Raw genomic sequence first — 27,290 nt, forward strand, 5'->3', positions numbered from 1 at the left:
AAATCTACAAGAGCATATGGAAGCAAATTAGATGAAAGCATGAGTAAAAGGAATTATACCAATGCTCAACAATTCATCACACTCGAAAAGCAACAACACCTCATGAATGAAACCCCAAAGTTTTTATTGATATTTTTGAAAGTGTACAAGGCAGCAGCACTTCCGCAAGCACAATAGCTAGTAACAATATTATTCAATGTGAGAGCCCATGGCTCTACTATATAGAGAGTTGGGAGCAAATCCCAATGAAGAATGACAATAACAAGTGGCATGAGGTGACAATCCCAAAGAGAAATTCGAATTTGTTGAATGGAGCTCCAATGCCAAGTGTAAAAATCGAATTATGGCAAGTGGACATCATTTTCTTCTTCCCTTATGTGCCAAATTCGAATTTTATGGTGGAATGACAAGTGCATATGGGTGGGTTCTCAAATGTGCATTAACTTCACAAATTCGATTTTCCAAGCAACATTTTCATTTAATGCCAGAAATTCGATTTTATTTGAGCACATGTCCTTTCTTTGATTTTAGGAGTCCACATCACCTTGAGACTTCACTTTAACTTCCCCATATTTTTCCACCTCATTTCCACAACATTTAGCATGTGTGGATATTTATTTTTCTCCATTTATTTAATTTTTGACTTAATTAATTGCCAGATTTCCCACTAAACTTAGGAAAAGTGGGTTTTGAGGGTCCAAAACACACTAATAACCCCTTAAAGTGTGTCATAGTAGAAAGTTGAGGGTGAGAGATGTAATTTTGATTACTCATACCCCATACAACTTTTCTAGTCTACACTTATTACAATTTAAATACAATTTTATTTGTAATTTTTGACCTGTGAGAAATCTAAAAAATTAAAAAATGGCTACCTAAACCTAACCAAATTCCATGAAATTTTTTGTGTGATCTAGTATGGTAATATACATTAACTCTAGACACTAAGATGTGTCAAGGGCTCAACCTTCAAACTGTCACCTCTGCTTTGGGGTAAAATGTGAGTAAAAAGACCTAGAAAATTATCTGTCTCTAAAAAAGAAGGGATAATTAACCAGATAAAAAAAACACTCTAAGGTGTACTCGTTTTTTGATCGAGTCCCAACATCTTAGGCCTGTTACAGACTCAAAACTCATCATTACTAGTATCACTTATTACAATTCCCCGTAGGGTGTGGAATTTGGGTATAATAAAGATAATGAGAAGATAGAAGTAGAGTTAAAAACTCTGTTGACTGACGATATCTGATGGTACAAGTGTCCTCTGGATCATCCTTGGGCATGGAGTCTTCATATAATCATCAGGTGCCACTCCAGTGGTCAACAGATCCCATTGTTGTTGGGGATCTAGTGCAACCTAGCACTGGGATGCTACATTTTGCAGTAATAGTCTTTTAGTTTTATTAAATATTTATTGTTTATTTGTATAGTTTATGTTCATATAGGGAGTTGTCCCACAAGAAAGGGTAGAATGGATTCTCAAAGCTTTCATATATGTGGCTATCCCCTTTTGCTATTGGTGTATAGTGCAAACATATGGTTGGGTTTTAACCTTGGCTTTTGCTTAAGGTTTGGCTTGTCATTAGGTTGGAGCTCGGCAGCAGGTACTAGTGTAATGACCATCTCGAATTATGGATAAAACACGATTATTAGCATTCATACAAAATGTACATATGATAGCTACATATGCACGCATCGAATGTACTGCGCTAGTATACATATTAACTTATTATGAATTACCAAGTGAAAGATAAATGAATTAATTATGGTAAATTCTAAGTGAATACATAATTGACAAAATACTAAATATAATGAGTGAGGTACTTAATGTATGTACCATCACCATACATATATAACTATACAAAATACAAAGGAAATACATGTATTATATAAAAGGGGATATAATATATCTAATACAAAAATAAATTGAATAAATACAAATTATATAAAATATACAAAGGAATTATAGAAAAATATTATTATAAAGTTATAAGATAAAAATAAAAATAAAATAAAAAAGAGATAATATACCAACTAAACTAACTAAAAAGAATCCATTATATATAATCATAATATAAAGTGACATGGAAATTTAAACATAAATTCAAATAAAGCAGATATTTTATAAAGAAGGGATTGCTGTCAACCACTAATTCAAGTGACGTATGCTGGCTCAATCTATAAATTTGAGCTTATCCCTTATCCTTCTGGAGAGGAACCTCGAACATGAGAGATCACCACTTGGAGGCAGGGGGAAATTCTATTTAAGAAGGCAAAGAAAGAAGAATTGAAAAAAAGGAGAACAATTTTAACACAGAGGTACAGACAGGTACAGACAGGAGGGAGTCTTGATTGTACTGGAGTTTTTGAGCATGGGGGATCATATTGCTTCGATTGGAAAGCATTCTGAGACTGAGTACCTAGGTTGTACCCAGTTCTACAAGGAGTTTTAGGCTGTTTTGGTAATGCAGCTGGAACAAGATTTGCAGCAGCGCAGACAGATTTGCAGCAGGGCAGACAGGTTGGTATTCATTAGATAAATTGTTTAAATTCTGTATTTAAATTACATATTCTAGTAGTTTATGAACAAATTATTGTTAAACCCTCTTAAGTTTCGAATTTAGGGCTCTTACAACTAGTATGTGGAAATGATTTAATTATAATCAAAATATATATCTTGGGAACCCTGCTGGGCACTTCTTCTTATTTTGAGGATTGTATCTAGTGTAAATCAGAATCTACAGAAGCCCCGGCTTTGTCAACAAGATCATGATCATGATACTCAACAAATGTCTCACAAAGAACATAATGTCATAACATGGAATTTGAATCCAGGTGGGGAGAATAACAATTTTCTCACAGCCACTCAAGCTAGACCCACTCGGCTAATATGTTGAAATGATATATAGGGACGAGTGCATATTTTTTATTTCAATAAACCAATACATATGGAAAAGGTGAAAGGGGGGTAGGAAATCTGGGGACGAAAGTGTTCTTTTATGATTTGTTTTTAATGAAATAATTTCAATAATAAAATTTCTTTCTTCGTTCTAGTTCTTCTAAGTCACGGTACCATTTCCCTTTTTTCACTATATATCATTCATTTTGAGATAGGGCAACGCATATCAATAGATTTTGTTCTTTTTAATGGTCAACTTCTCAAATTGCAAGTTAAGAACAAAGTAAATGACTCGGAATTGTGAAGCATACCACAAATCAGGGAGAGGCCAAATGTTCTGATCAAAGACTGATATTCAGTATTTCAGGATTATCCAGTCAGAGGCACAGCAAGGTTTGTTGAGAAAATGCTGTGGGCAATAAGCAATCTGTGGAGAGTAGTGACAATGGGACAACCAGTTCTTTGGTATGGAGTGAAGGAGATCAGAGCTAGATGAGTAAATTATGGACATGATTTGGTTCTCTCCATTACACCACTGTGTTTGTTTATTGTATTTTTTTGCTTTATGTTAATTGGATATTTCACACAAAATTTAAACTTTTTTGCCCAATATGGCCTTTTGACCTCATGCATGGGCTCTCTCTCTCTCTCTCTGTGCATCATGATTCACGAAGCAAGTAATTTAGGTGAAGAAATTTATCACTATAGGGACGAGTGCATATTTTTTATTTCAATAAACCAATACATATGGAAAAGGTGAAAGGGGGGTAGGAAATCTGGGGACGAAAGTGTTCTTTTATGATTTGTTTTTAATGAAATAATTTCAATAATAAAATTTCTTTCTTCGTTCTAGTTCTTCTAAGTCACGGTACCATTTCCCTTTTTTCACTATATATCATTCATTTTGAGATAGGGCAACGCATATCAATAGATTTTGTTCTTTTTAATGGTCAACTTCTCAAATTGCAAGTTAAGAACAAAGTAAATGACTCTGAATTGTGAAGCATACCACAAATCAGGGAGAGGCCAAATGTTCTGATCAAAGACTGATATTCAGTATTTCAGGATTATCCAGTCAGAGGCACAGCAAGGTTTGTTGAGAAAATGCTGTGGGCAATAAGCAATCTGTGGAGAGTAGTGACAATGGGACAACCAGTTCTTTGGTATGGAGTGAAGGAGATCAGAGCTAGATGAGTAAATTATGGACATGATTTGGTTCTCTCCATTACACCACTGTGTTTGTTTATTGTATTTTTTTGCTTTATGTTAATTGGATATTTCACACAAAATTTAAACTTTTTTGCCCAATATGGCCTTTTGACCTCATGCATGGGCTCTCTCTCTCTCTCTCTGCATCATGATTCACGAAGCAAGTAATTTAGGTGAAGAAATTTATCACTATTATTGTTTGTAATTAGTACACAAACCACAGTATTCACGAAGGATTTAACTTTCCAAGACCATGAAAAGCTTTATTTCTTTAACTAGAGTAGGGTCAACTAGATACAATAATATCTTTTTCTTTGAGTTAATGTAGCACTCAACTTTGGATATCAGGTTGTGATTGTAATTGGAAATGCGGCAAGTGGTGAAGATATCTCCAAGGAACTGATGAGTGTTGCTAAAGAAGTGCACCTGTCAGCCAGATCTATCACATCAGAGGTCATTATGAGAGAGCAGCTTGCTGATCCTGGCAATCTTTCACTGCACCCTATGGTACGAATCTCTGAATAAATCAGTTGTATGCAATGACCTTTTATACCATAGGATACTTTTGATAATGCTGCTGTGATTGTCTTTGACTGTCAAGTTTTGCGGGTCATGTGATGTGTGTATAAGAATGTAAAACTTGAAGACAAAGGTAAAATATTATGGTTTATTTTGTGGTAACAGATAGAATATGTATGCGAAGATGGAACTGTGAGGTTTCAAGATGGGCTCTCCATTATTGCTGACACTATAATCCACTGCACTGGGTAGTATATTAAATATTTTGATCAACATCTTGAATTTTCTGTCATTACTTTTTCACTGATTTTCATAAGGATGACATGGGATCTGTTTTATGCAAGTTAGAACTTGTAGTAAATGGCTTCATGGCCTCTTCTCTCTTCCTGTGACAGAGCTCTAAACCTGGTTCTGATATTTCCTTTTTTTGTAGGTATTATTATCATTTTCCATTCTTGGAAATGGAGGGCATTGTGAGTGTGAATGATAACTGTGTGGGGCCATTGTATCAGCATGTTTTCCCTCCAGTTCTAGCTCCTTCTCTTTCATTTGTTGGCCTGCCATGGAAGGTTCGCATATGTGTGTTGATGCATATCATTGAAACTATTAATTGCTGATTGATAATATTGTAATAACACCATACACTATATCTATGCTACATGCAGTTTAATTTTTGATCATTTGCTACTTGATTTTATACCTGCGAGAGTTATCTAAGCTTGTGGCATTGCTCTTGTTTGGTGGCAGGTTGTACCTTTTCCATTATGTGAGTTACAGTCCAGATGGATAGCAAAAGCTTTGTCTAGAAAGGCACATCTTCCTTCAAAACATGACATGATTGAAGCCGTGAGAAACTTCTATGTTCAGAATGAAGCTGCTGGTCGACCTAAACATTACACTCATAACATCGGCCATTGTCAGGTCACTGCAACGTTTCCTGCTCTCTCTCTTTAATCTCATAGACCTTTTTCCATTTTATAGGCATACAAATGATGCAATTTCATTAATATCTCTTTCTTTGTACAGATTAGTTACAAATCTTAAATAATGATTAATTAAGCAGCTAGAAATCAGAAAAGTTAAACAGTAAAAACTTCATTGAAATATACCGAGGTAAGTGAGAAGACATACACAAGCTTGTAGTGGCTATAATACAGCATAAACCAAATATTCTTTGTGTTGACCATAGTTACCAGGTTCTTTTGAGTCTGAGTTAATCATCAAGTTTGACTCTACGGTTTGGGAAAGCCAAGTTGAGCCAGCTGTTCTGAGTCTCACTTGGCCCTGAGTGATCCTTGCAATTTTGATTTGCATGTCAAGCATGAGTCAGATTGACACACCAAGTTTGGCTTGCAAGTCAATTTGACTTGATGAGTTGAATCACAAGTCTCACAAGTCAGACTTGGTCATCTGTCTATAAAAGACATTGAAAAACCTAAAGCTCTCATTTCACTTATTTTTCTTATCTGATATGACAATAGAAAGCTAGTGGACTTATCCATTGCCCATAATCAATGGCATTTTGTAATATGTAGTATCATTTATCTACTTTGAAAATTTGTATCATATGGAAATTTTAAACTTTCCTATAAATGAAAAATATTGCTTTCACTAAAATTTAGTGTATTTCAATTTCCCGAGTCAACTTGCAAGGCTTTCATGAGTTTAAGTCAACTCTAACTCTTTATCTATAATGAGTGCAAGCTGCATCACTTATTTTGTACTTATTTTATCTATGTGCCTAGCTCTCTCTCCTTTTTTTTTGTAAATTAATATTCTATTCAACTGGCATAAAATATATACTGAAGTTTCAAAAAACAGGTGGTCTCACCCTGACCAGGTTTGTTGACCACCATATGCAAAAGGTGACAATAATACAAAAAGGATGCTATAGACACAATCTCAGCTCGAGAGGGCCAGTGACTTCAAAAAACAAGTAATATCAAGAGGGCACTTGTGATCATGCTATTCATCAAAAGTGATGGAAGTTGGGTTATCCGGGGTTGTTCTTGGAGGAGGCGGTGGGCAGAAGGTGCATTGGACATGCCCTTCAAAGTGAGCATTCATGACTCTAGGTTTTCCACCTTTTCGGAGAGCAGGTTCTGGCCACGCCAAACCACCACCACTTGCTTGCGAACCTGGCACTAGAAGTAGTGCATTCTGTCCAAGGTGGCTACCAACTCTGCATGTTCCTCCCTTCTGATTCTCTCAGCTGTTTCCATTCGATCTAGTAAAGGCTGGATTAATTCTCAGCAATTCTCCAAGAAGCAGTGCTGAATTTCTTGCGGGTTGGTTTCCAAGCATCTGCTAGACCCACGACTCCTCTTCGCACAACGCTTTGTTCCTCCTCGCCTCTGAGCCTGCGGAGGTCACCCGCCTTTCCTCTGAGCCTGCAGAGGTCGCCCACCTTTCCTCCGAGCCTGCGGAGGTCGCCTGCCTTTCCTCCTTGCCTGCAAAGGTCGCTCGCCTTTCCTCCTCGCCTGCCCACCATGTCTGCATCCCCCTCATGCACCAGTTGCCGTATGCCTGGAACGTCCTGCAACCTTGCCTCCCTGACTCGACCCAGCGCCCTCCTACCCCGAATTCACTAGTGGGATGGCCAATTCTGGGTCTTCACGTCCTGCTGGGGGAGCGAAGACTAACCACGTCACAGGGATGGCCTCATCCTAAAAAGGGTCTGCGATACCACAACAGTCACTACAAACAGGAAAGCCAGAGTGACCACCCACTGACCAGGCGAGCTCAACTTCGAACCACCATTGTCTCCTCTCTAAAATCCAAACCCTCTCGTCACCCAAGCAAGAATGTGAACCGCCAATACCTCTCCCGAAGAAATACCTTGCTTCCCACCACCCTTCGCCACTCCACCTATTGATTCCACTGCATAAGTGGCTGGACAGAGCACCAAGGTGGTCGAATTCCAGGCTCAGAGTGGTCCAGATGAACCCCACTCCGACCAAAGCACACCAACACCCTTCTCACTGAATACTTCGACACTCAAACCCAGTGAATTGCAGGAGAGTAGCTCTCCTCCCCTCGATATGTACTGAAAACCACAAGAACAACACGCTGTGGCTCCACTTAGCCCACCAGAGACTTCGCTTGCGCACCCACTTTCTACACACACTAGAGAACCAAAATCCCACACCTTCCAAATTCAAATTGAACCAAAAATTTTGGGCAGTTATTTTTACCTCAATCCGCACTGCACCAACCAGAAAAGCTCGAGGAACCCTGCAAGGGACATGCGCAGGACCAGACAACCTCGCTCAAACTCGGAGAGAAAACGCTCCCAATGCCATCAAAACCATAAGGCCAGACTCCTCTGCCTTCGCTACTGCGTATACAACCACTCAGACACATGAAGTTGAAACACCACCTCAACACGAATGTCGTACAAATTACCCATTTGTCACATTAGAATATTTCCTCCCACACTTGACGAGGTGCTGGGATGTTTCACACGCTCAACATTACTCATCTCTGATCTCTTAAGGAAGTGAGGGGACTGAGGGGTCGGTCCCCCTTCCACTTGCTGCATGACTATTGACATGGGCCACGAGGAGCCACGCGGTCTTTTGATCTCACCCCCATCGGGGATAGCTCTCTCTCCTTTTGACAGAGTACTATTGGGATTTGCTTTTGTTGAATTTTCTAAGTCTATCCATTAGAAAATTAATCTGTATTCTACTGGTTTATTTCTTCTACTTGTAAATTTTGAACAAGTTATTTAAAACATTTAAATATTGAAATAAACACAATACAGTCACAACATCTACAGGTCATCAACTGAAAGAAAACAAGCACACAAGTGACACCATTATTTTTGGACAAATGTCCCCGAAAAAATCCAATCCGGGAAAGTTGGTGCAACTGTTCTGAGGGTTTATTATTATGCAGTATTTCCTTGAGTACAAGTGGGTGCCTAACCGGCTCATCCGACAAAGAAAAATACACAGTAGCAATACCTCTATATTCGGAAACAGGTATTTAGAAAACCTATCCCACGAAACCCTCTCCAGCACAACTAAAGCTCAGCACTGGCCCTTCTGGCCTTTGTGTCAGCATCCTGCTGACTTGCGTCAATCCTAGGACCCTTTGTGTCAGCCCTCTAAGGCACTGTGCAGCCTCTAGGACCCTCTGCGTCACTCCAGCAGCATCGACGTGGATGACGCAGTCCCTCTGGCCTCTGCGTTGTCTCCGCTGGGCTCTACGTGGCCTGAATTGGCTGTTGCTCTCACTCTCCCTGCTTCTGCACTGGTCTCTCAGTATTGTCTCCGCCTCTTTGTCCAGTGCTCACTGCCCCTCACTGCTGATCACTGATTCAATTTTTCTTAGCAACCCCACTCTAGCAAAATGAATGACTCATCACTCTGGTGTATTCTCCAATTGATCCTCAAGCCTCTTCTTATACTTTTCTCGCTGGTCCTCCAACAACCGAGATTAAATCTCTAATCAATGGCTAAGATTATATTTGGCTTGATCCATGACTTTTGGAACCTTCTAACCCAGTTTTATATTAGGACCCATTAATATTTTATTTTTCCTAAGTTTAGACTTAGGAACTCCATTAAAAATATTAATTATCTTAATATCTACCAAACCGGGTACAATCTGTCCAAACCCTTTCTGGGTCTTGGAGATCTCATGTGCTTTAGCCTCTCGACCAATTTCATAGCTAGAGAACATCCGATGCTACCCCAAATCAACACTCCCTCTTAGCGAGGGTTGTGCTCTAGTAATACTCCACACTGAGCATCACCCTGATCATCCGACATTGGTACTTGTGCTGATGCTAGGCCTCCCTGCCCAACATCCTCTGCACTGCTACATCCTGTACCGCTGCCCATCGCTCTGCCACTGCCACTGTTGCATTCGTACGACAGCTCCCTCTGCATTCGTGCTGCTGTTGGTCCATCCTCCCAACACTGCATCTGCACTACAACCCCCTCTCATCATGCTACATCGTGCTACTACAAACTGCTACTACACTGCAACTCAGTTACTGAGAAGTAAGTAGCTGATCCACCCAACTCCTGACATCCCTGTCAGGCTAGAAACACTCCCGATGCTGAAGCTCCCTCTGTCGCTAACAAGTGATCCCTCTGCTAACCTTTGCGCTACTACAACAACTCCCTGCATCTCGCACCGTTGCACACCTCTCTGTGCCATCCTGCACTGGTGCAACACTCTCGTGCCTCTCGCACTGTTGCAGCGTGCTAGCCTCACGCTACCCGGGGACTCCTGCATTGTAGCACTCTCCGCCGCTTCATCCGCAACCGTCTCTATCGACATTCACCGGTCCTGCTACTCCTCTTCGGGGCTCCCGTAGCATGGTATAATCCAAGAGGTTGGGTACTGTTGACCACTACGTGTCAACTACCCATAGCAGTACATCCCCTTTTTTCGCAAAAGGGATAGCGTTTGATCGACGTGTCCATGCCATTCGACTGTCATCATCAGCCCGATCATGTTATGTTGTAAACTCAGTTTGCATGTGTAAATTGTAAATAATCTTAACAGATCTGAGTCATGTATGTAAATTGCCTAGACAAACCTAATTTTCTAGCGATAATCTACGTTCTGGAAGGTTTTTTTTCTCACCGATCTATGATCGGTAGAGTTTTCCTTCAGCCTAACCCCAAAGTCAGAATGCATTTTGTTATTAGAATCTTAGGGGAATCCTAGTGTGCTTCGAGTCTATGTAAAAGTAATTTGGAAATAATCCTAATTATTTGGTTAGGTTATTACAAATTGCTTGATCTGCTAGATTATATTTGTGTCGCAGAACTGGGTAGTCTATGAGGGTCTATGTCAAATGGGTTTTCCCCCTTGAGATGTAAAATTGTAAAGGTCATGATGTAAAGTGTCTTGAGGGTTAGAAAATGTTTTATCCCCTCAATAGTCCTAGGTCCTAGGTGATTTTTCCAAAGGCTAAGTTCGAGGGTCCAATAAAAATAATAAAAAATATAAATAATAAAAAAATAATAAAAAATAATAAAATTATAAAATTAAAAAATAAAAATAAAATAAAATAATAAATAAATAATTTTTTTTAAAATAAAATAAAATAATAATAAGTCAAAGTTTTGAGGAAATAAATGCAAAATTTTAATTTTTAATATATTAAAATGCATTTAAAATTTCGACGGATGAGATTAAAAGAGATTTTGATCCTCATCGATAGTCGAGATCACTTTGACATGGATCACTCGAACTAGCCGTTGGGAAATTTTCCTTTAAATAGGGTGTCAGGGGTCATTTGAGATCATTCGATCTGTGAGTCTTGTGCTAAAGAAAGCTCTCTTGTAGTCATTTTTCATATGCAATAAAGAAAGACTTTGGGGTTGAAATCTTGCTGGTGTTACTCTTCTAGAATTGTTGTAAGATGTTTCATTTCTGTGCATGATTTTAATTTCAGCCATTGATAATAGCTTTATCAAGAGTGATTTTAAACACAGGTATCTTGTTTAGTCGCTAGGGTTTGAATGGTAGTTAAATTTCTGAACATGATGGCAGGTATCTCCATTAGATTTGGATTTTAGTATCGTTTTCTCCCTCTTTGTTAATGGTTGAAGTAAGCTGTGCAGGAAAATCTAGATTTCGAAGATCAACGGGCGTTTGGGGAAGTTCTCAGCTGAACCAGCCAACTCTCGAAAAGGGCATTTTCTGAAGAGCCCAACTAGTTCTGATCCCGGGCTTATCATTTGAATTTTCTTTTGAATGCATGAAGGGTTTTCTGAAGCACCTCACATTAAATTTAAAATTCTGAAAATATTTTTGTGGCATACTGACAAATCTGGCTATTTAGAGCCTTTAAATTGTGAATATTGTAATTATTTTAGCTGGTTTTAGGGTTTTTAGTTTTGTTTCTTGCTTTTGTGTATTCTGTTTTTCCATTGCAGGTTGCAAATTCGAAGAGGAGATTTTTGTTTGAAGCCAGATCTAGGCCCTGGAGGGTAAGATCTGGCCTCAGGATCAGTTCTTGCAGGTTTTTTTTGAAGGAAATTCAGGGTTTTTCAGGCTATTTGTTGTTGCCCAGGACTTCATTTTTTGCAGGAAAATTTCAAATTTTTTTTAGGGTGTACGTTGTCCTGGGCATGCAGCAGATTCTCCATCCATTTCACGCTTCATTCTCAATCTCCCTACGCTGCCACAACTCCTCTGCGTGTTCATTTTGCTGCCATTGTGTCCCATTTTCTCCCTTACTTCTGCGTTCTCTCCTAATCCATTGCTATATCTACGCTAGCCATTTTCATGCAACTATCTGCATTTCCTTTCTTACTCGCAGATCTGCCCATTCACACGTCCAACGTCAAAGCTTCAAATCCGTTGGACTTACTTCCAGCTGCAAGCCAAACCACCTACGTACTCCCTTGCCTTCCTCACGTGGTGCTACCAAACGCTACCCATGCAAAGCGTCCACCCTACTTGCAGTCTTCATGGCTCTCCACGCAGCCTCCATTCCGCAGTCTACGCTGCTCCGGAACTTCTCCTCATTGCTAGCCCGCGAAGTCATCATCCCTGTGGCTCCCTCATTGCTATCCAAAGCCATCTCGCAGTTGTATCCACGTAGCTCCCATCACGACCCTTGTCCCTTCCATAGTCGAGTTTTCTTCTTCCGTCGTCGTCCAAACCTCCCTTGAAATCTGCCAGACCTGCACTCATAAAAATCGTGATTTCTTTTCTTCGCTTTTGTTTGTATGTTCATAGGGTTAGCGTAGATATTTTTCATTATTTCTTCTAGATAGATTTAAGTTTAGATTTACTTAGCTTTTCATTTTTATTTTTTATTTTTATGTATTAAGGCTAGGTTTCTCTCATGCGTTTGATTTTATTTTTGTTCATGTGTTAGGTTTGATAGTTTCATTTCTTTTTTTATTTGAAATCTAAGGAATAAAAATATAAAAAAATGTGTTTTTCATTTGGTTTAGATTTAGTTTTGACTTTTATTTAGTAGTAAGGATTTAGACTTTATAAATTTTCATTTAGATTTAAATTTCTAAAAAAAATAATAAAAACAGAAAATTTCATAAAATTAAAAAAAAAGCTTAAAAAATATAAAAAGTAATAAAAAAAATATATAGAAAAGGCATAAAAAGTTCCTTTTAGGTTTTTGTTTAGTCTTGTTTTATTTTAAAATTTAGTTTCTCTTTAAGATTTTGGTTTATATTTTAATCATTAAAAAATAAAAATAAAAAAATCCTAAAAAAATAAATTTAAAATTAAAAATCTAAAAGTTAGACTTTTATCTGTTTTATTTAGATTTAGATTTATTTTTTTTTATAAAAAATCAAAAAATCATAAAAAGTTTTAGGTTTTGGTTTGATCTTATTTTAGATTTTAGTTTTCATTTTATGATTTTGATTTTAATCATCAAAAATAAAAATAAAAATATTTTTTTTTTTGAAATATTTTGTCACATTTAGTCTTGGCATATTCACTCAATGATTTGTCACTTTTGGTGTATCTTTTCCGTTAAGGCTAAAAATTTTAATGTGGGATTAATATTTGTCATTTGCATATAGTTAAATGCGCTTAAATTTTATCTGAAGATTAGCTATCTGAAAGTGATGAATCATTTTATGAACTGGTTAGCATTTGAATTTCATGGTTGAGTAATGAATTTTGATCCTTTGAAATTTAATTGCTAGAGCTCTATGCATCTTTTGAATACCTTGCATCTGGTGAAATCAATCATTGCTTGGATTATATAATGCTCGTTACATGTTGGATATTTTGTAAATATTTTCAAGCAATCGTTAAATTACTTCATAAGCAGCAGCGGCTAATTAATTACTTGGTTTTCATTGACTCTAAAAGGCACTAGTCTTAAGCATTTAAAGATCTAATCAAATTCTAAAATCGATCAAGTGCTGGTTTTCCCCTGCTGCGTCTCCCAAGCCAACTGATTCCCAGTGGGTCTTCATTTATCTCATAGGGTCTACCCCCTTTAGCCCTACTATTGGCAGGGCTTAAATGGAGAGATCAGGTATTAGAGTGACAGCCCCCGGTCTGAGCGTTGTCGCGCTGCCTAGACAATCTGTGCGACAACATTTTTTGGCGCTGTTGCTGGGGATAGAGTTTTTTTGTCCTTGGCGTTTCAACGACATTTCATCTTCATTCTTTCTCATCTCCCATTTGAGTCTAAAGTTTTGGCATCATCTCATCTTTTCGCCATTCATTAGCCTGTCAAACGGCCAAAATTCTTTGGCGTCATTTGATCTTTTCATCACCTTATCTTTCGTCATATCATTTAATCGTACCTTCAACACCTACTCTTCAGTTTGTTTCTTGTTTGGGTGGCGACTCCATTTCTTTTCATTTATTTTTCCCAGACAAGAAGCCTCCCTCATATCTGCTTGTTTGTTGCTTTTTGGATCCTAGAGTTAGATTCATGTTCAAGTGGCGACTCCACTTCTTTCATCTCTTGATTTTCTTGAGCAGAGGTCTCTCTCTATCATCCATTTGGTCCTTCATTATTCATCATGGATTATTCGTTTACCCCGTGTCATTTTACTGATGTTCTCCATGATATTCCGGAAGCTGCCATTCATAAATTATCTTTATTCTCGAGTGGTGATTCAGTCGCTGTTAGAAAGCATTTATGCAAGTTTACTCGTATAATGATCATATATTGTAGATCTCCTCAGTATGATCATGAAGATGTCAAAATGCGTCTATTTGTCCTTTCTTTAGAGGGTGATGCTTTGAATTGGTTTAATAATTGTCCTGAAGATTCTTTCACTTCTTTACAAGACATTGTCAATGCTTTTAAAGATAGATATGGTTATCAAGATAGCTCGCCTTGTGCCCCTAAAATTGTGCAACAGAATGAAAGTAATCTTATGAAGGGTTCAGCTATCGATGAAAGATTTCAAGACAATTCTTCATATCAAAATGTGCCATCCACCTGTACCATTGCAGATCAAATCCATGATAATGAAAAAGCAGGGACAAATTGTAAAATCAGTGTTGACAATGAAAAGGAAAATCAGAAGAAAATTATAAAAGAACTAATGCGGCTGGTAAAAATTATGGAGATCAATCAAGAAAAATTTGTAACTGATTACGCCAACGATATGAGAACTTTATACACCCACCTGGAAAAGTGAGATAAGGAAATGGAAACCATGAAAGCTAATCATGATAGGGAAATTAATTCTATGCAAAACAAGTTATTAACAATGGATGAAGAAATGACTATCATGACATTCAATCATAATAATCCGTTGACTACCATGCAAACAAGTCATAAGAAGGAGATAAACTCTATGCAGCATTGCTTGATGACCATAAAGGGAAAGAACGATAAAATAATAAAAGATATGGAAGAAGACCATGCCAGGAAAATCAGTGCTATGAAGCTTGAACACTCAGCCAGATGGATGCCATTACAATACAGGTACATAAATTTCAACAACGGTCAGAGGATGAAAGAAACCAGGAAACGTCGATATATCAGAAGCCTCCTTATCTGCTGCAACAAGCTCCATTTTATTATGAGGAGGTCATTGGTTCGATTGAAAGGTGGTTAATTGAAAGTGATCCAGATAAAATTAAAAACGATAAAGATCAGATGCAAGATGAAGAAAGACATGTCACGCATATCTTACATACTTCATCTGAGAGTTTTGAAGCAGAATGTTCCACATCATCAATAATACAGCCTGCCATGAAGAAAAAGCGAAAGAGAAAGAGAACGAGAAGGCGATTTGATGCATCAGATGGCCGTAAGCAACTTGATTTTCGGATAGGAAAAAGTCCTACCGTATGCAGAATTGAACATGGCACATCCGAGAAGCAGCCGACAGATTTGCCTGAAAGTAGGCAAATGCTCAGTATACACTATACTGAAAACATCTGATGCCATGGGGCATCCTCTGTATTTCTAACCCTACTCCTTGTTTTTTCAACATTTTCATTTCTGTTTTAGGATTAGATTTAATTTTCATGTTACTAGATAGTTAATGAATGAAGAGCTTATATCTTTCCTGTGCTTAATGTTATATGATGATTTTTTGGATGGACGCTACATATGTTTTGTTGTGTGTTGCGTGGATGCAAATTCTGGATTTTCACATTCCTATAGTGCAGCAATGTGTTCCCAAGTAGAGCCAGATGTTGACCACTACGTGTTAACTACCCATAGCAGTACACCCCCTTTTTTTTCGCAAAAGGGATAGCGCTTGATCGACGTGTCTGTGCCATTCGACTGTCATCATCAGCCCGATCATGTTATGTTGTAAACCCAGTCTGCATGTGTAAATTGTAAATAATCTTAGCAGATCTGAGTCATGTATGTAAATTGCCTAGGCAAACCTAATTTTCTAGTGATAATCTACGTTCCGGAAGGTTTTTTGTCTCACCGATCCATGATCGGCAGAGTTTTCCTTCAGCCTAACCCCAAAGCCAGAATGGATTTTGTCATTAGAATCTTAGGGGAATCCCAGTATGCTTCGAGTCTATGTAAAAGTAATTTGAAAATAATTATAATTATTTGGTTAGGTTATTACAAATTGCTTGATCTGCTAAATTATATTTGTGTCGTAGAACTGGGTAGTCTATGAGGGTCTATGTCAAATGGGTTTTCCCCCTTGAGATGTAAAATTGTAAAGATCATGATGTAAAGTGTCTTGAGGGTTAGAAAATGTTTTATCCCCTCAATAGTCCTAGGTTCTAGGTGATTTTTCCAAAGGCTAAGTTCGAGGGTCCAATAAAAATAATAAAAAATATAAATAATAAAAAAACAGTAAAAAATAATAAAATTATAAAATAAAATAAAAAATAAATAATTTTTTTTAAAAAATAAAATAATAATAAGTCAAAGTTTTGAGGAAATAAATGCAAAATTTTAATTTTTAATATATTAAAATGCATTTAAAATTTCGACGGATGAGATTAAAAGAGATTTTGATCCTCATCGATGGTCGAGATCACTTTGACATGGATCACTCGAACTAGCCGTTGGGAAATTTTCCTCTAAATAGGGTGTTAGGGGTCATTTGAGTTCATTCGATCTGTGAGTCTTGTGCTAAAGAAAGCTCTCTTGTAGTCGTTTTTCATATGCAATAAAGAAAGACTTTTGGGTTGAAATCTTGCTGGGGTTACTCTTCTGGAATTGCTGTAAGATGTTTCATTTCTGTGCATGATTTTAATTTCAGCTATTGATAATAGCTTTATCAAGAGTGATTTTAAACACAGGTATCTTGTTTAGTCGCTAGGGTTTGAATGGTAGTTAAATTTCTGAACATGATGGCAGGTATCTCCATTAGATTTGGATTTTAGTATCATTTTCTCCCTCTTTGTTAATGGTTGAAGTAAGCTGTGCAGGAAAATCTAGATTTCGATGATTAATGGGCGTTTGGGGAAGTTCTCGGCTAAACCAGCCAACTCTCGAAAAGGGCATTTTCTGAAGAGCCCAGCTAGTTCTGATCCCGGGCTTATCATTTGAATTTTTCTTCTGAATGCATGAAGGGTTTTCTGAAGCACCTCACATTAAATTTAAAATTCTGAAAATATTTTTGTGGCATACTGACAAATCTGGCTATTTAGAGCCTTTAAATTGTGAATACTATAATTATTTTAGCTGGTTTTAGGGTTTTTAGTTTTGTTTCTTGCTTCTGGGTATTCTGTTTTTCCATTGCAGGTTGCAGATCCGAAGAGGAGATTTTTGTTTGAAGCCAGATCTAGGCCCTGGAGGGTAAGATCTGGCCTCAGGATCAGTTCTTGTAGGTTTTTTCTGAAGGAATTTCAGGGTTTTTCAGGCTATTCGCTGTTGCCCAAGATTTCATTTTTTGCAGGAAAATTTCAGTTTTTTTTAGGGTGTATGTTGTCCTGGGCATGCAGCAGAGTCTCCATCCATTTCACACTTCATTCTCAATCTCCCTACGCTGCCACAACTCCTCTGCGTGTTCATTTTGCTGCCATTGTGTCCCATTTTCTCCCTTACTTCTGCGTTCTCTCCTAATCCATTGTTGTATCTACGTTGGCCATCTATGTGCAGCTATTCGCATTTCCTTTCTTACTCGCAGATCTGCCCATTCACACATCCAACGTCAAAGCTTCAAATCCGTTGGACTTACTTCCAGTTGCAAGCCAAACCACCTACGTACTCCCTTGCCTTCCTCACGTGGTGCTCCCAAACGCTGCCCATGCAAAGTGTCCACCCTACTTGCAGTCTTCATGGCTCCCCACGTAGCCTCCATTCCGCCGTCTACGCTGCTTCGGAACCTCTCCTCATTGCTAGCCCGCGAAGTCATCATCCCTGTGGCTCCCTTGCTGCTGTTCAAAGCCATCTCGCATTTGTATCCACGTAGCTCCCATCACGACCCTTGTCCCTTCCACAGTCGAGTTTTCTCCTTCCGTCGTCGTCCAAGCCTCCCTTGAAATCTGCCAGACCTGCACTCATAAAAATCCCGATTTCTTTTCTTTGCTTTTGTTTGTATGTTCATAGGGTTAGCGTAGATTTTTTCGTTATTTCTTCTAGATAGATTTAAGTTTAGATTTACTTAGCTTTTCATTTATTTTTATTTTTATGTATTAAGGCTAGGTTTCTCTCATGCGTTTGATTTTATTTTTGTTCATGTGTTAGGTTTGATGGTTTCATTTCTTTTTTTATTTGAAATCTAAGGAATAAAAATATAAAAAAAGGTGTTTTTCATTTGATTTAGATTTAGTTTTGAGTTTTATTTAGTAGTAAGGATTTAGACTTTATAAATTTTCATTTAGATTTAAATTTCTAAAAAAAATAATAAAAACAGAAAATTTCATAAAATTAAAAAAAAAAAAAAAGCTTAAAAAATATAAAAAGTAATAAAAAAAATTAAAAAATATATTGAAAAGGCATAAAAAGTTCCTTTTAAGTTTTTTTTAGTCTTGTTTTATTTTAAAATTTAGTTTCTCTTTATGATTTTGGTTTATATTCTAATCATTAAAAAATAAAAATAAAAAAATCCTAAAAAAAAAATTTTAAAATTAAAAATCTAAAAGTTAGAGTTTTATTTAGATTTAGATTTATTTAAAAAAAAAAAAAAAATCATAAAAAGTTTTAGGTTTTGGTTTGATCTTATTTTAGATTTTAGTTTTCATTTTATGATTTTGATTTTAATCATCAAAAATAAAAATAAAAATAAATTTGAAATATTTTATCACATTTAGTCTTGGCATATTCACTCAATGATTTGTCACTTTTGGTGTATCTTTTCCGCTAAGGCTAAAATTTTTAATGTGGGATTAATATTTGTATTTTGCATTTAGTTAAATGCACTTAAATTTTATCTGAAGATTAGCTATCTGAAAGTGATGAATCATTTTATGAACTGGTTAGCATTTGAATTTCATGGTTGAGTAATGAATTTTGATCCTTTGAAATTTAATTGCTAGAGCTCTATGCATCTTTTGAATATCTTGCATCTGGTGAAATCAATCAGTTCTTGGATTATATAATGCTCGTTACATGTTGGATATTTTGTAAATATTTTCAAGCAATCGTTAAATTACTTCATAAGCAGCAACGGCTAATTAATTACTTGGTTTTCATTGACTCCAAAAGGCACCAGTCTTAAGCATTTAAAGATCTAATCAAATTCTAAAATCGATCAAGTGCTGGTTTTCCCCTGTTGCGTCTCCCAAGCCAACTGATTCCCTGTGGGTCTTCATTTATCTCATAGGGTCTACCCCCCTTAGCCTGCTATTGGGAGATGGCTTAAACGAAGAGATCGGGTATTAGAGTGACAGCCCCCGGTCTAAGCGTTGTCGCGCTGCCTGGACAATCTGTGTGACAACAAGTATCTTAAGTATCCTGCCCCTCATCATCCGTAATCTGCTGGCTACAACTCGATGTCTCCCCACTTCTTCTCAAGTGGCACATGAGCACTCATGGCACAATTGTCATCCTCCTCGACTTCTTTCTCCGCCTTCATTGGCGCTGCCATAGAGTCAGAAGCCTCTCCCTTACTCTTCTTCCTCGGACACTGGTTCGCATAGTGACCCAGTTCTCCACAATGGAAGCACTTGATCTTGGAGAGGTCCTTCTTCTTCCTCTTCTCCTACTTTCCCGCATATACCAGAGCCACATCCTCTTCCTCTTCCTTCTTGATCTTGACCCCTTTGCTGCTACCTCCCATCTTGGTCAACCGTCTGATCTCTTCTTGACGAAGAGCTGCCCACAGTCCTTCCCAATCTGGAAGACTCGCCCTGCCTAGTATGCTTTGGACAAATGTCTCCCACTCCTCGGAGACTGCGTTAAGTGTGGTCCTTACTATCAACTCCTGATCCGGCGTGGCCCCTATGGAAGTCAGTTGGTCACGGATCTCCTTCGATCGACTGAGGAAGAGATCTATCTGCTCTCCCTTCTGCATCTGGTATGAACTTAGCTAATTCTCCACGAGCATCTTCCTCTGCACGGAAATATGCTGGTGCAATGTCTTCAAAGTTTCCCACATCTCCTTTGCTATTTCCTTCTCGGCAATATGTTGGACCACATGATCCTTCACCCCATCAAGGATGATGCACTTTGCCTTAGCCATTGCCTCCTCGTACCTTTCATTCGCTACCGGGTCAACTGGGATAGCCATTATTCTCAGTGCGAAGCCCTTAATACAATGTCTATCTAGAATGTATACTGGCCCTCTAGACCACAAAGTTGGACGCTCCGTCCAGCTTGTCTTGATCTCTCAGCCCATTCATGACCATCTCTCTTCTCTTCTCTATCTACTCCTCCGAGTCTCTCTACTTGCCGCCTGGAAGTTCTCGGTTCGACTCCCGCTGAGTCTCTCTACTTCCTGTCTTGAAGTTCTCGGTTCGACTCCTGCTGAGTCTCTCTACTTCCTGTTTGGAAGTTCTCGGTTTGACTCCTCCGAGTCTCTCTACTTCCCGTCTGGAAGTTCTCTTCTGGACTCCCTTTGAGTCCTTATTTCCCTCCTAGAAATCCTTCTGCCAACTGTCAAGTTGCCCCTCTCCAATCATCTGTGCAACTGCAACACTGATCCGGATTCCTTAGCTAGAAATCCGCCTAGGCGGCAACTCCCTCTACCCTCGTCTTGCCTTGTTAGGTACTGTTCTGACCACAGTATCCCACCAGCTTCGCTCCTGCAAACTACCCACAATTGCCTCTAGGCTTTACACAAATTCGGCTACAACAAAAATAGCTCCCTCAACCACTGTGTCAACCCTCCTGGTCTCTACGTGAGCCTCTCTCTGCCCTCCTCAGCCTCTGCGATGGCCTCTCTCTGGCCCGGCTTGATGATGCAGTCCTTTTGCGTCAACCCTTACTCTATTGCTTTTGCAAGGATCAACTACTGTTACTCAGGACAACTGATTCTACTACAAATGCTTTGCTTAGCTAATGCCTTCAGCTGTCCTGTGATCTGCAACCACGCTCTGATACCATGTTAAATTTTTTAAGTCTATCCGTTAGAAAATTAATCTGTATTCTGTTGGTTTATTTCTTCTACTTGTAAATTCTGAACAAGTTATTTAAAACATTTAAATACTGAAATAAACATAATACAGTCACAACATCTACAGATCATTAACTGAAAGAAAACAAGCACACAAGTGACACCGTTATTTTTGGACAAATGTCCCCGGAAAAGCCCAATGCGGGAAAACTGATGCAGCTGTTCTTGATGGTTTATTATTATGCAGTATTTCCTTGAGTACAATTGGGTGCCTAACCAGCTCACCCAACAGAGAAAAAATACACAACAACAATACCTCTATATTCGGAAATAGGTATTCAAAAAACCTGTCCCACGAAACCCTCTCCAGCACAACTGAAGCTCAGCGCTGGCCCTTCTCGCCTCTATGTCAGCCTCTTGTTGACTTGCATCAGCCCTAGGACCCTCTGCATCAACCCTCTGAGGCATTGCGCAGCCTCTGGGACCCTCTGCGTCACTCCAACAACCTCTGCATGGATGACGCAATCCCTCTGGCCTCTGCGTTATCTTTGTTGGGTTCTATGTGGCCTGAACTGGCTGCTGCTTTCGCTCTCCCTGCTTCTGCACTGGTCTCTCAGTACTGTCTCTACCTCTATGTCCAGTACTCACTGCCCCTCACTGCTGATCACTGATTCACTTTTTATTAGCAACCCTGCTCTAGCAAAATGAATGACTGATCACTCTGGTGTATTCTCCAACTGACCTTCAACCTTTTCTTATACTTTTCTCGTTGGTCCTTCAACGGCCGAGATTAAATCCCTAATCAACAGCTAATATTAGATTTGGATTGATCCATGACTTTTGGAACTTTCTAACCCAGTTTTATATTAATACCCATTAATATTTTATTTTTCCTAAGTTTAGACTTAGGAACTCCATTAAAAATATTAATTATTTTAATATCTCCCAAATCAGGTAGAATCTGTCTAAACCATTTCTGTGTCTTGGATATCTCATGTGCTTTAGCCTCTCCACCAATTTTCATAGCTAGATCACATCCCAATGCTACCCCAAATCAACATCTTTTGCACTCCCACTATGTACTTACACTAAATCATGTTACAACATCCCTGTTGTATATGTGTAAATAGAATTGTATAATAAAAAGATGTATTGATTGATAGAATGAATAAGAATGATTGATACAATAATCCTCCTGATGGTTAACTTATAGCATTGACTAGTCATAACGGGAAAGGGTATGTGCCCTTTGAATTTTCATTTAACTAATTAATTTATTATTATTATTATTATTTATAATTATGTTTATAAAATTGCCACCACTTTTAGCCCTGAGGGTTAACTCAATTGGCTGAGTCCCTATCATTAAAAGCACCTTTTCTATTGAGATGTCACGGGTTCAATTCTCTCGACACTCTCGGGGTCAGGATCCATGGTTGAGCTGGCAGGAAGTTGATCCCTTCGAGTGGTCACCAATCTCCAGAGTTTGTGAACCAAGAAAATAAAAATCTTCAATTTCCGGGGGGCATCTTCATTGGTGATCGAAGTGATGTGAAATTGTGCAAACCAAGAGATCCAAGGTTCAATCCCCCGGTTGTGATCCAATATATGGAGAGGAGGACAGGTCGTAGACCCTCGGAGGTATAGTGGTAATGGCCAAAATAGACCCCGTGTCACGCGAGTACAAGAATGACCCAGTTGTTGATTCCTTTAGGTTATAAACAAGAAAAAGACATTGCCACCCCCTTTAAAATTACTTTGTTCTCAAAGCAAGGGTAATGAGGGGTATTGTTAGTGAAAATTTTCTATTTTCCATGATGCATCTTCTTCTAGAGAGTTTTTCCATTTGACAAGGCATTCTTTGATGGTTCTTGAATGAAGCACTTTTTCGTTAGTTGCAAGAATTCCTTCTGGTTCTAAAATAATTCTTCCTTCATCATTTAAGTCTAGAATCTTTGGTTGAATAGGTTGGGTTGTCCCAACACCTTCTTGAGGCAAGACACATGGAAGACATTATAGTTGTGACAGTTGTTTGGTAACTTCAACCCATAGGCTACTTCCCTATTTTTTTTTTGATTTGAAAAGGCTCATAGAATTTTGGAGCCAATTTTTTTTTTCCTTCTTGTTTAAGTGATAACTGCTTGTGAGGTTGGAGTCTTGCAAATACACAATTGCCTTCTTCGAATCTTCTTTCTTATCTATGTTGGTATGCTTGTTGTTTCATTCTATTATGAGTTGTAGTTAAATTTTCTTTTTGATATTTTGATAATATTTTGCTCTTCATCAAGTTGCATTAGAGGAAATTTGAGCCTAAAAGTGCCTATGAAATTTTCATATAATTTCCATGTCATAATATGTAAACCAATCAAAATCCATTAAATTTAAAAAGAGGCACATGTAAATATTTTGGAGGGAAAAGAAGAGAAACTACTTTTGTTTAATTGTATTTTTCACATATTTCCTTAATGTATCTACAATTTTTATCAATGTGAGTCTTCTCAAAAGTATGAAAAATGGGTACTCATTGGATGTGGAATTGAATTCCGCATCCAATGAGTGTCTACACTTGAAATTTGAATAAACCCATAAGGAGATAAGCAAAAAATACAATTAAAAAAAGTATTTTTCTCCTTTTCCCTCCAAAACTCATCACTATTATTTTATTATTTTAACTACTATTTCATTATTTTTCCTTAGGAGGCCACTTTTAGGATGAAAATTTCTCTAATGATTCTTCATTGCTTGGACCTTAATGTCAATTAGTGCAAATTCCTTCTATTTTGGTGGTTCATAACCATATCAGGTTGAAGGGAGTCATTTTGGTGGTTGTGTGGTAGGTAGAAGTATACTACCATCCGCTAAATGAAACCATTGGGATCACTTGTTCTTATTATCAGTCATAAAACAACGAAGGTAGGTTCCCAAGTATTTATTACAATTTTTGTTTGTCCATCTATTTTCAATTGGCAGGTTGAACTCATACTAAGGGATTTTTGGTTTGTTTGCAAAATTGTCTCCAAAAGTTCGCTTTACATTTTGGATCCCTATCGCTCACAATGACCTTCGAAAAACCATGCAATTTATAGATGTTTTTATAGAAGATATTAACAATCTATTTTGTTGAATCTGTTTTTTTATCGCCATAAAATGTGCATATTTAGTTAATCCATCTATCACAAAAAAATATTATCTTTTCCATTGGACATGGGTAAACATTTGATGAATTCCATTAATATCTCTTCCCATTTTTTGTTAGGAATGTGTAAGGGGTGAAGTAACACTAGGGTCATGATATTCTCATTTTTATTTCTTTGACATATGTCACATCCAGTGATAAACTTTTGAATTTCTCTACTCATGCCTTTCCAATAAAAGGATTGGTGTGAAATATAGTATGCTTTAAATAATCAAATGTGTCATGGGGAACTATGTGATTCCTTTAAGATTGTCCTTTAAAAATTTTAAGATGGAATTAGGTAAATTCTATTCTTGAACCACAGAATGCCATTTTTCCATTCAGATTTCAGATTTTGGTCCAAATTGTTGATTATGGAATAAGATTCAGGATCCTTGGCATATTGAATCTGAATTTCATCTAACCAATCGAGAATCACCACTGTTGTCACACATGTTATTTCATCATCCTTTCATGACAATGCAACAACAACTACATTGTCATTCCTTTTTTGTGTAATTTTTCCATTTCAAAGATGGAAAGTTTTTCTATCCATTTTTGTTGTTTAGTGGATAATGCTTTCTATTGTAATAAGAATTGAAGACTATTGTGATACGTACCAATGTTGCATGAAGCAGGGATGCGGAAGCATCATTTCCCAAAAATCTAGGAAGCGAAGTGTCTACTATATATATATATGCATTTATATTCAAAAGAAACATCCCAAATAGATTTGACATCCATGGTTCCATTGTACATCAATGATTAATTATTCAAGCATCAACCATCTAGATTCGAGCAATTACAAACATACATCAATTTTTTAAGCATATCATAAAACATAAAACATTTAGAAGATAAAATCATCAAACATTCAAGTAACTTATCTGGCAAGTGAGCAACTGTTAACATGAGTCACCTCCAAAATTCAAATAATAATGTTTACAAAATAGGCCACTTGGCCACCACGAAGACTCAAGTACATACTAAACTAGGAAGAGAAAAAATTTCAAATTCATAACAAGAATACAAGTCTAATCTATGACAAAAGTAGTAAACTATGAATATATCTACTAATCTCTCCTCCTTCCACCATGAACATGACATGGCAATGAATAATATGGTGAAGATGGTGGCTCTGGAAGTTGTGGCAGTGGAATTGATGAAGATGAAGCCCTATTGTTGGTGTTGAAGCATAGAACCTAGGAACCAAGGGACCGAATGGGGGTGGCATCTCAACTCGATCATCATCATCCTAGATAAGAGCATCCTTTGATTGCTCTAATCGCAACACTCCATCCTCCAAATTGGGCTTCTCAAGATTTTTGTCCCAAACCTTAAGGTCTTTATTAGTCTTTGCATCATCACCGTAATGGGACAACAATCACAAGTTGTAGTGAACATAAACCAAGCTCTTTGCCTGGTCTAAACTAAACTTGTTCCTTTTAACAATATGGATGAAAGAATAAGAGCTCCAACACCTCTATGCAGAAGAAGTGTACCACCTGTGATAGCACCCACAATGCCAAAGTTTGTAGAAGTGGAGTAGCACCTCCATGCATGTTCCACCACTCAAGAGAAGATAAATTCTCTCGATCTCTAAGTGCATGCATGCTCCCAAATGGACTAGTGCTAAGCGTATAGTTGCTCAAATGTTTCCGTAGCATAGCAGACTCCTCATCAAGGACTAATTTATCCAATGCTTTCATATATGTTGGAAATACTAAGAGGGGCGGTGAATCAATATTTCTTTTCAATTGTTATTTTTACCAGTTAGATTACTTATATTTAGAACACAAAATGAACAATGATAAGAATAAATGTTTTTATTAAATTGAATCAAGTACAAATGCATGAGTAAAATAATTGTTGACAAGCTCCAACTTGGACTTTAGTGAGGCTCCAACCTCTAGGGCTTCGACCCTATTTTATCCAAGGCACCAACCTTGAGTTTAGGAGCACCAACTCCAAGGACACCAATCCTATAGCTTCGCTTTGTCAAGATATGTTTGGTTTCACAGCTCCCAAAATCTTGTTCATCGAGCCTTGTCAATCTTCAGTTATCCCTTCACTTAGTCTCCACGTCATGTCATCAATGACAACCTTGTCATACAGAAAGTGTCACCACTGTTCTTCATAATACCCAATCAATCTTTTCATGTTACCTCATCATGACATCAACATTGCATTATGATCTTCAATACAGCTCTTCAATGTGTCTTCAATGAACTGCACCAAATTCTGCACCAACTCTAATAATAGTTCTGCATCTTATTCAAATCCGGTCCAAGGTTAGTCCTAAATATTACTTCAAGTTAAGTCCAAAGATCTGCACCAAGAGCCCCTTCAAATGCTTTCACAATGTCTTCAATAATATCTTCAAGAGAGTATGTATGCCAACCTTCTTAAAGTGTGACTAAGTATGCCAACCTTCTTTTATACATAGTCAAGTATAAATGTGAAATGACACAGTGACTGTCCACTTCACCGAGAAGCTGTGCACTTGAGTAGATTATATGTTACCCTTCCAACTTAGTTCTAAGTCTAATCCAAGCCACCAAGAAATTATGCCACCATGAAGAAGGTATGTTATTGCATATTCACAGAACTCGAGCCACAGTGATATATGCCACAAAAGGTCATTTCCCATTCTCTAGACGGCTGTCCAAGTATATGTATATATATATATATATATATGTCACATGTTTCACCTTAATGAATGTGAGTCTGAGCACCCAAGCCACAGTCCGAATATTTAGCTGTAGTGACCCATCATTAATATAGAGAGCACGAGAATATTAGCATGCATACGATGCACGCATATGATAGCTACATATACATGTATCGCATGCACTGCACTAGTAGCTATATTCTAAATTACCTAAAATATTAAATATCCTGACACCCTTTCATATAGAAAAGTCGCATTCACCCATTAACACCTATTACTTAATGCCTCATGATTAATGAGCGATGATATTAAGTTTAAAAGTATAAAGTAAAAGGGTTATAAAGAAAATAAATGTAAAGAATTATGTAAATTCTTAAAAATCAGGTTATATAATTATCTATTTGAGCAATTTTT

At 37.6% G+C, this 27,290-nt stretch overlaps 1 protein-coding gene across 1 annotated transcript in view; it reads left to right on the top strand.

The window, feature by feature from the left end:
• The window catches only part of LOC149224984 (flavin-containing monooxygenase FMO GS-OX-like 4), a 205,913-nt gene that overhangs the window by 115,566 nt on the left and 63,057 nt on the right, over positions 1 to 27,290 (top strand). The window contains exons 3-6 of the mRNA XM_089386383.1: positions 4,457 to 4,615; positions 4,793 to 4,875; positions 5,061 to 5,196; positions 5,375 to 5,548. Of these exons, the coding sequence (XP_089242509.1) occupies positions 4,457 to 4,615; positions 4,793 to 4,875; positions 5,061 to 5,196; positions 5,375 to 5,548 (552 nt within the window). The remainder of the gene's footprint in view (positions 1 to 4,456; positions 4,616 to 4,792; positions 4,876 to 5,060; positions 5,197 to 5,374; positions 5,549 to 27,290) is intronic.

This window comes from Pinus tabuliformis, chromosome Q (genome assembly GCF_031772625.1).
Source record: "Pinus tabuliformis cultivar Carrire ecotype Pingquan chromosome Q, CPIR1, whole genome shotgun sequence".
NCBI lineage: Eukaryota > Viridiplantae > Streptophyta > Pinopsida > Pinales > Pinaceae > Pinus > Pinus tabuliformis.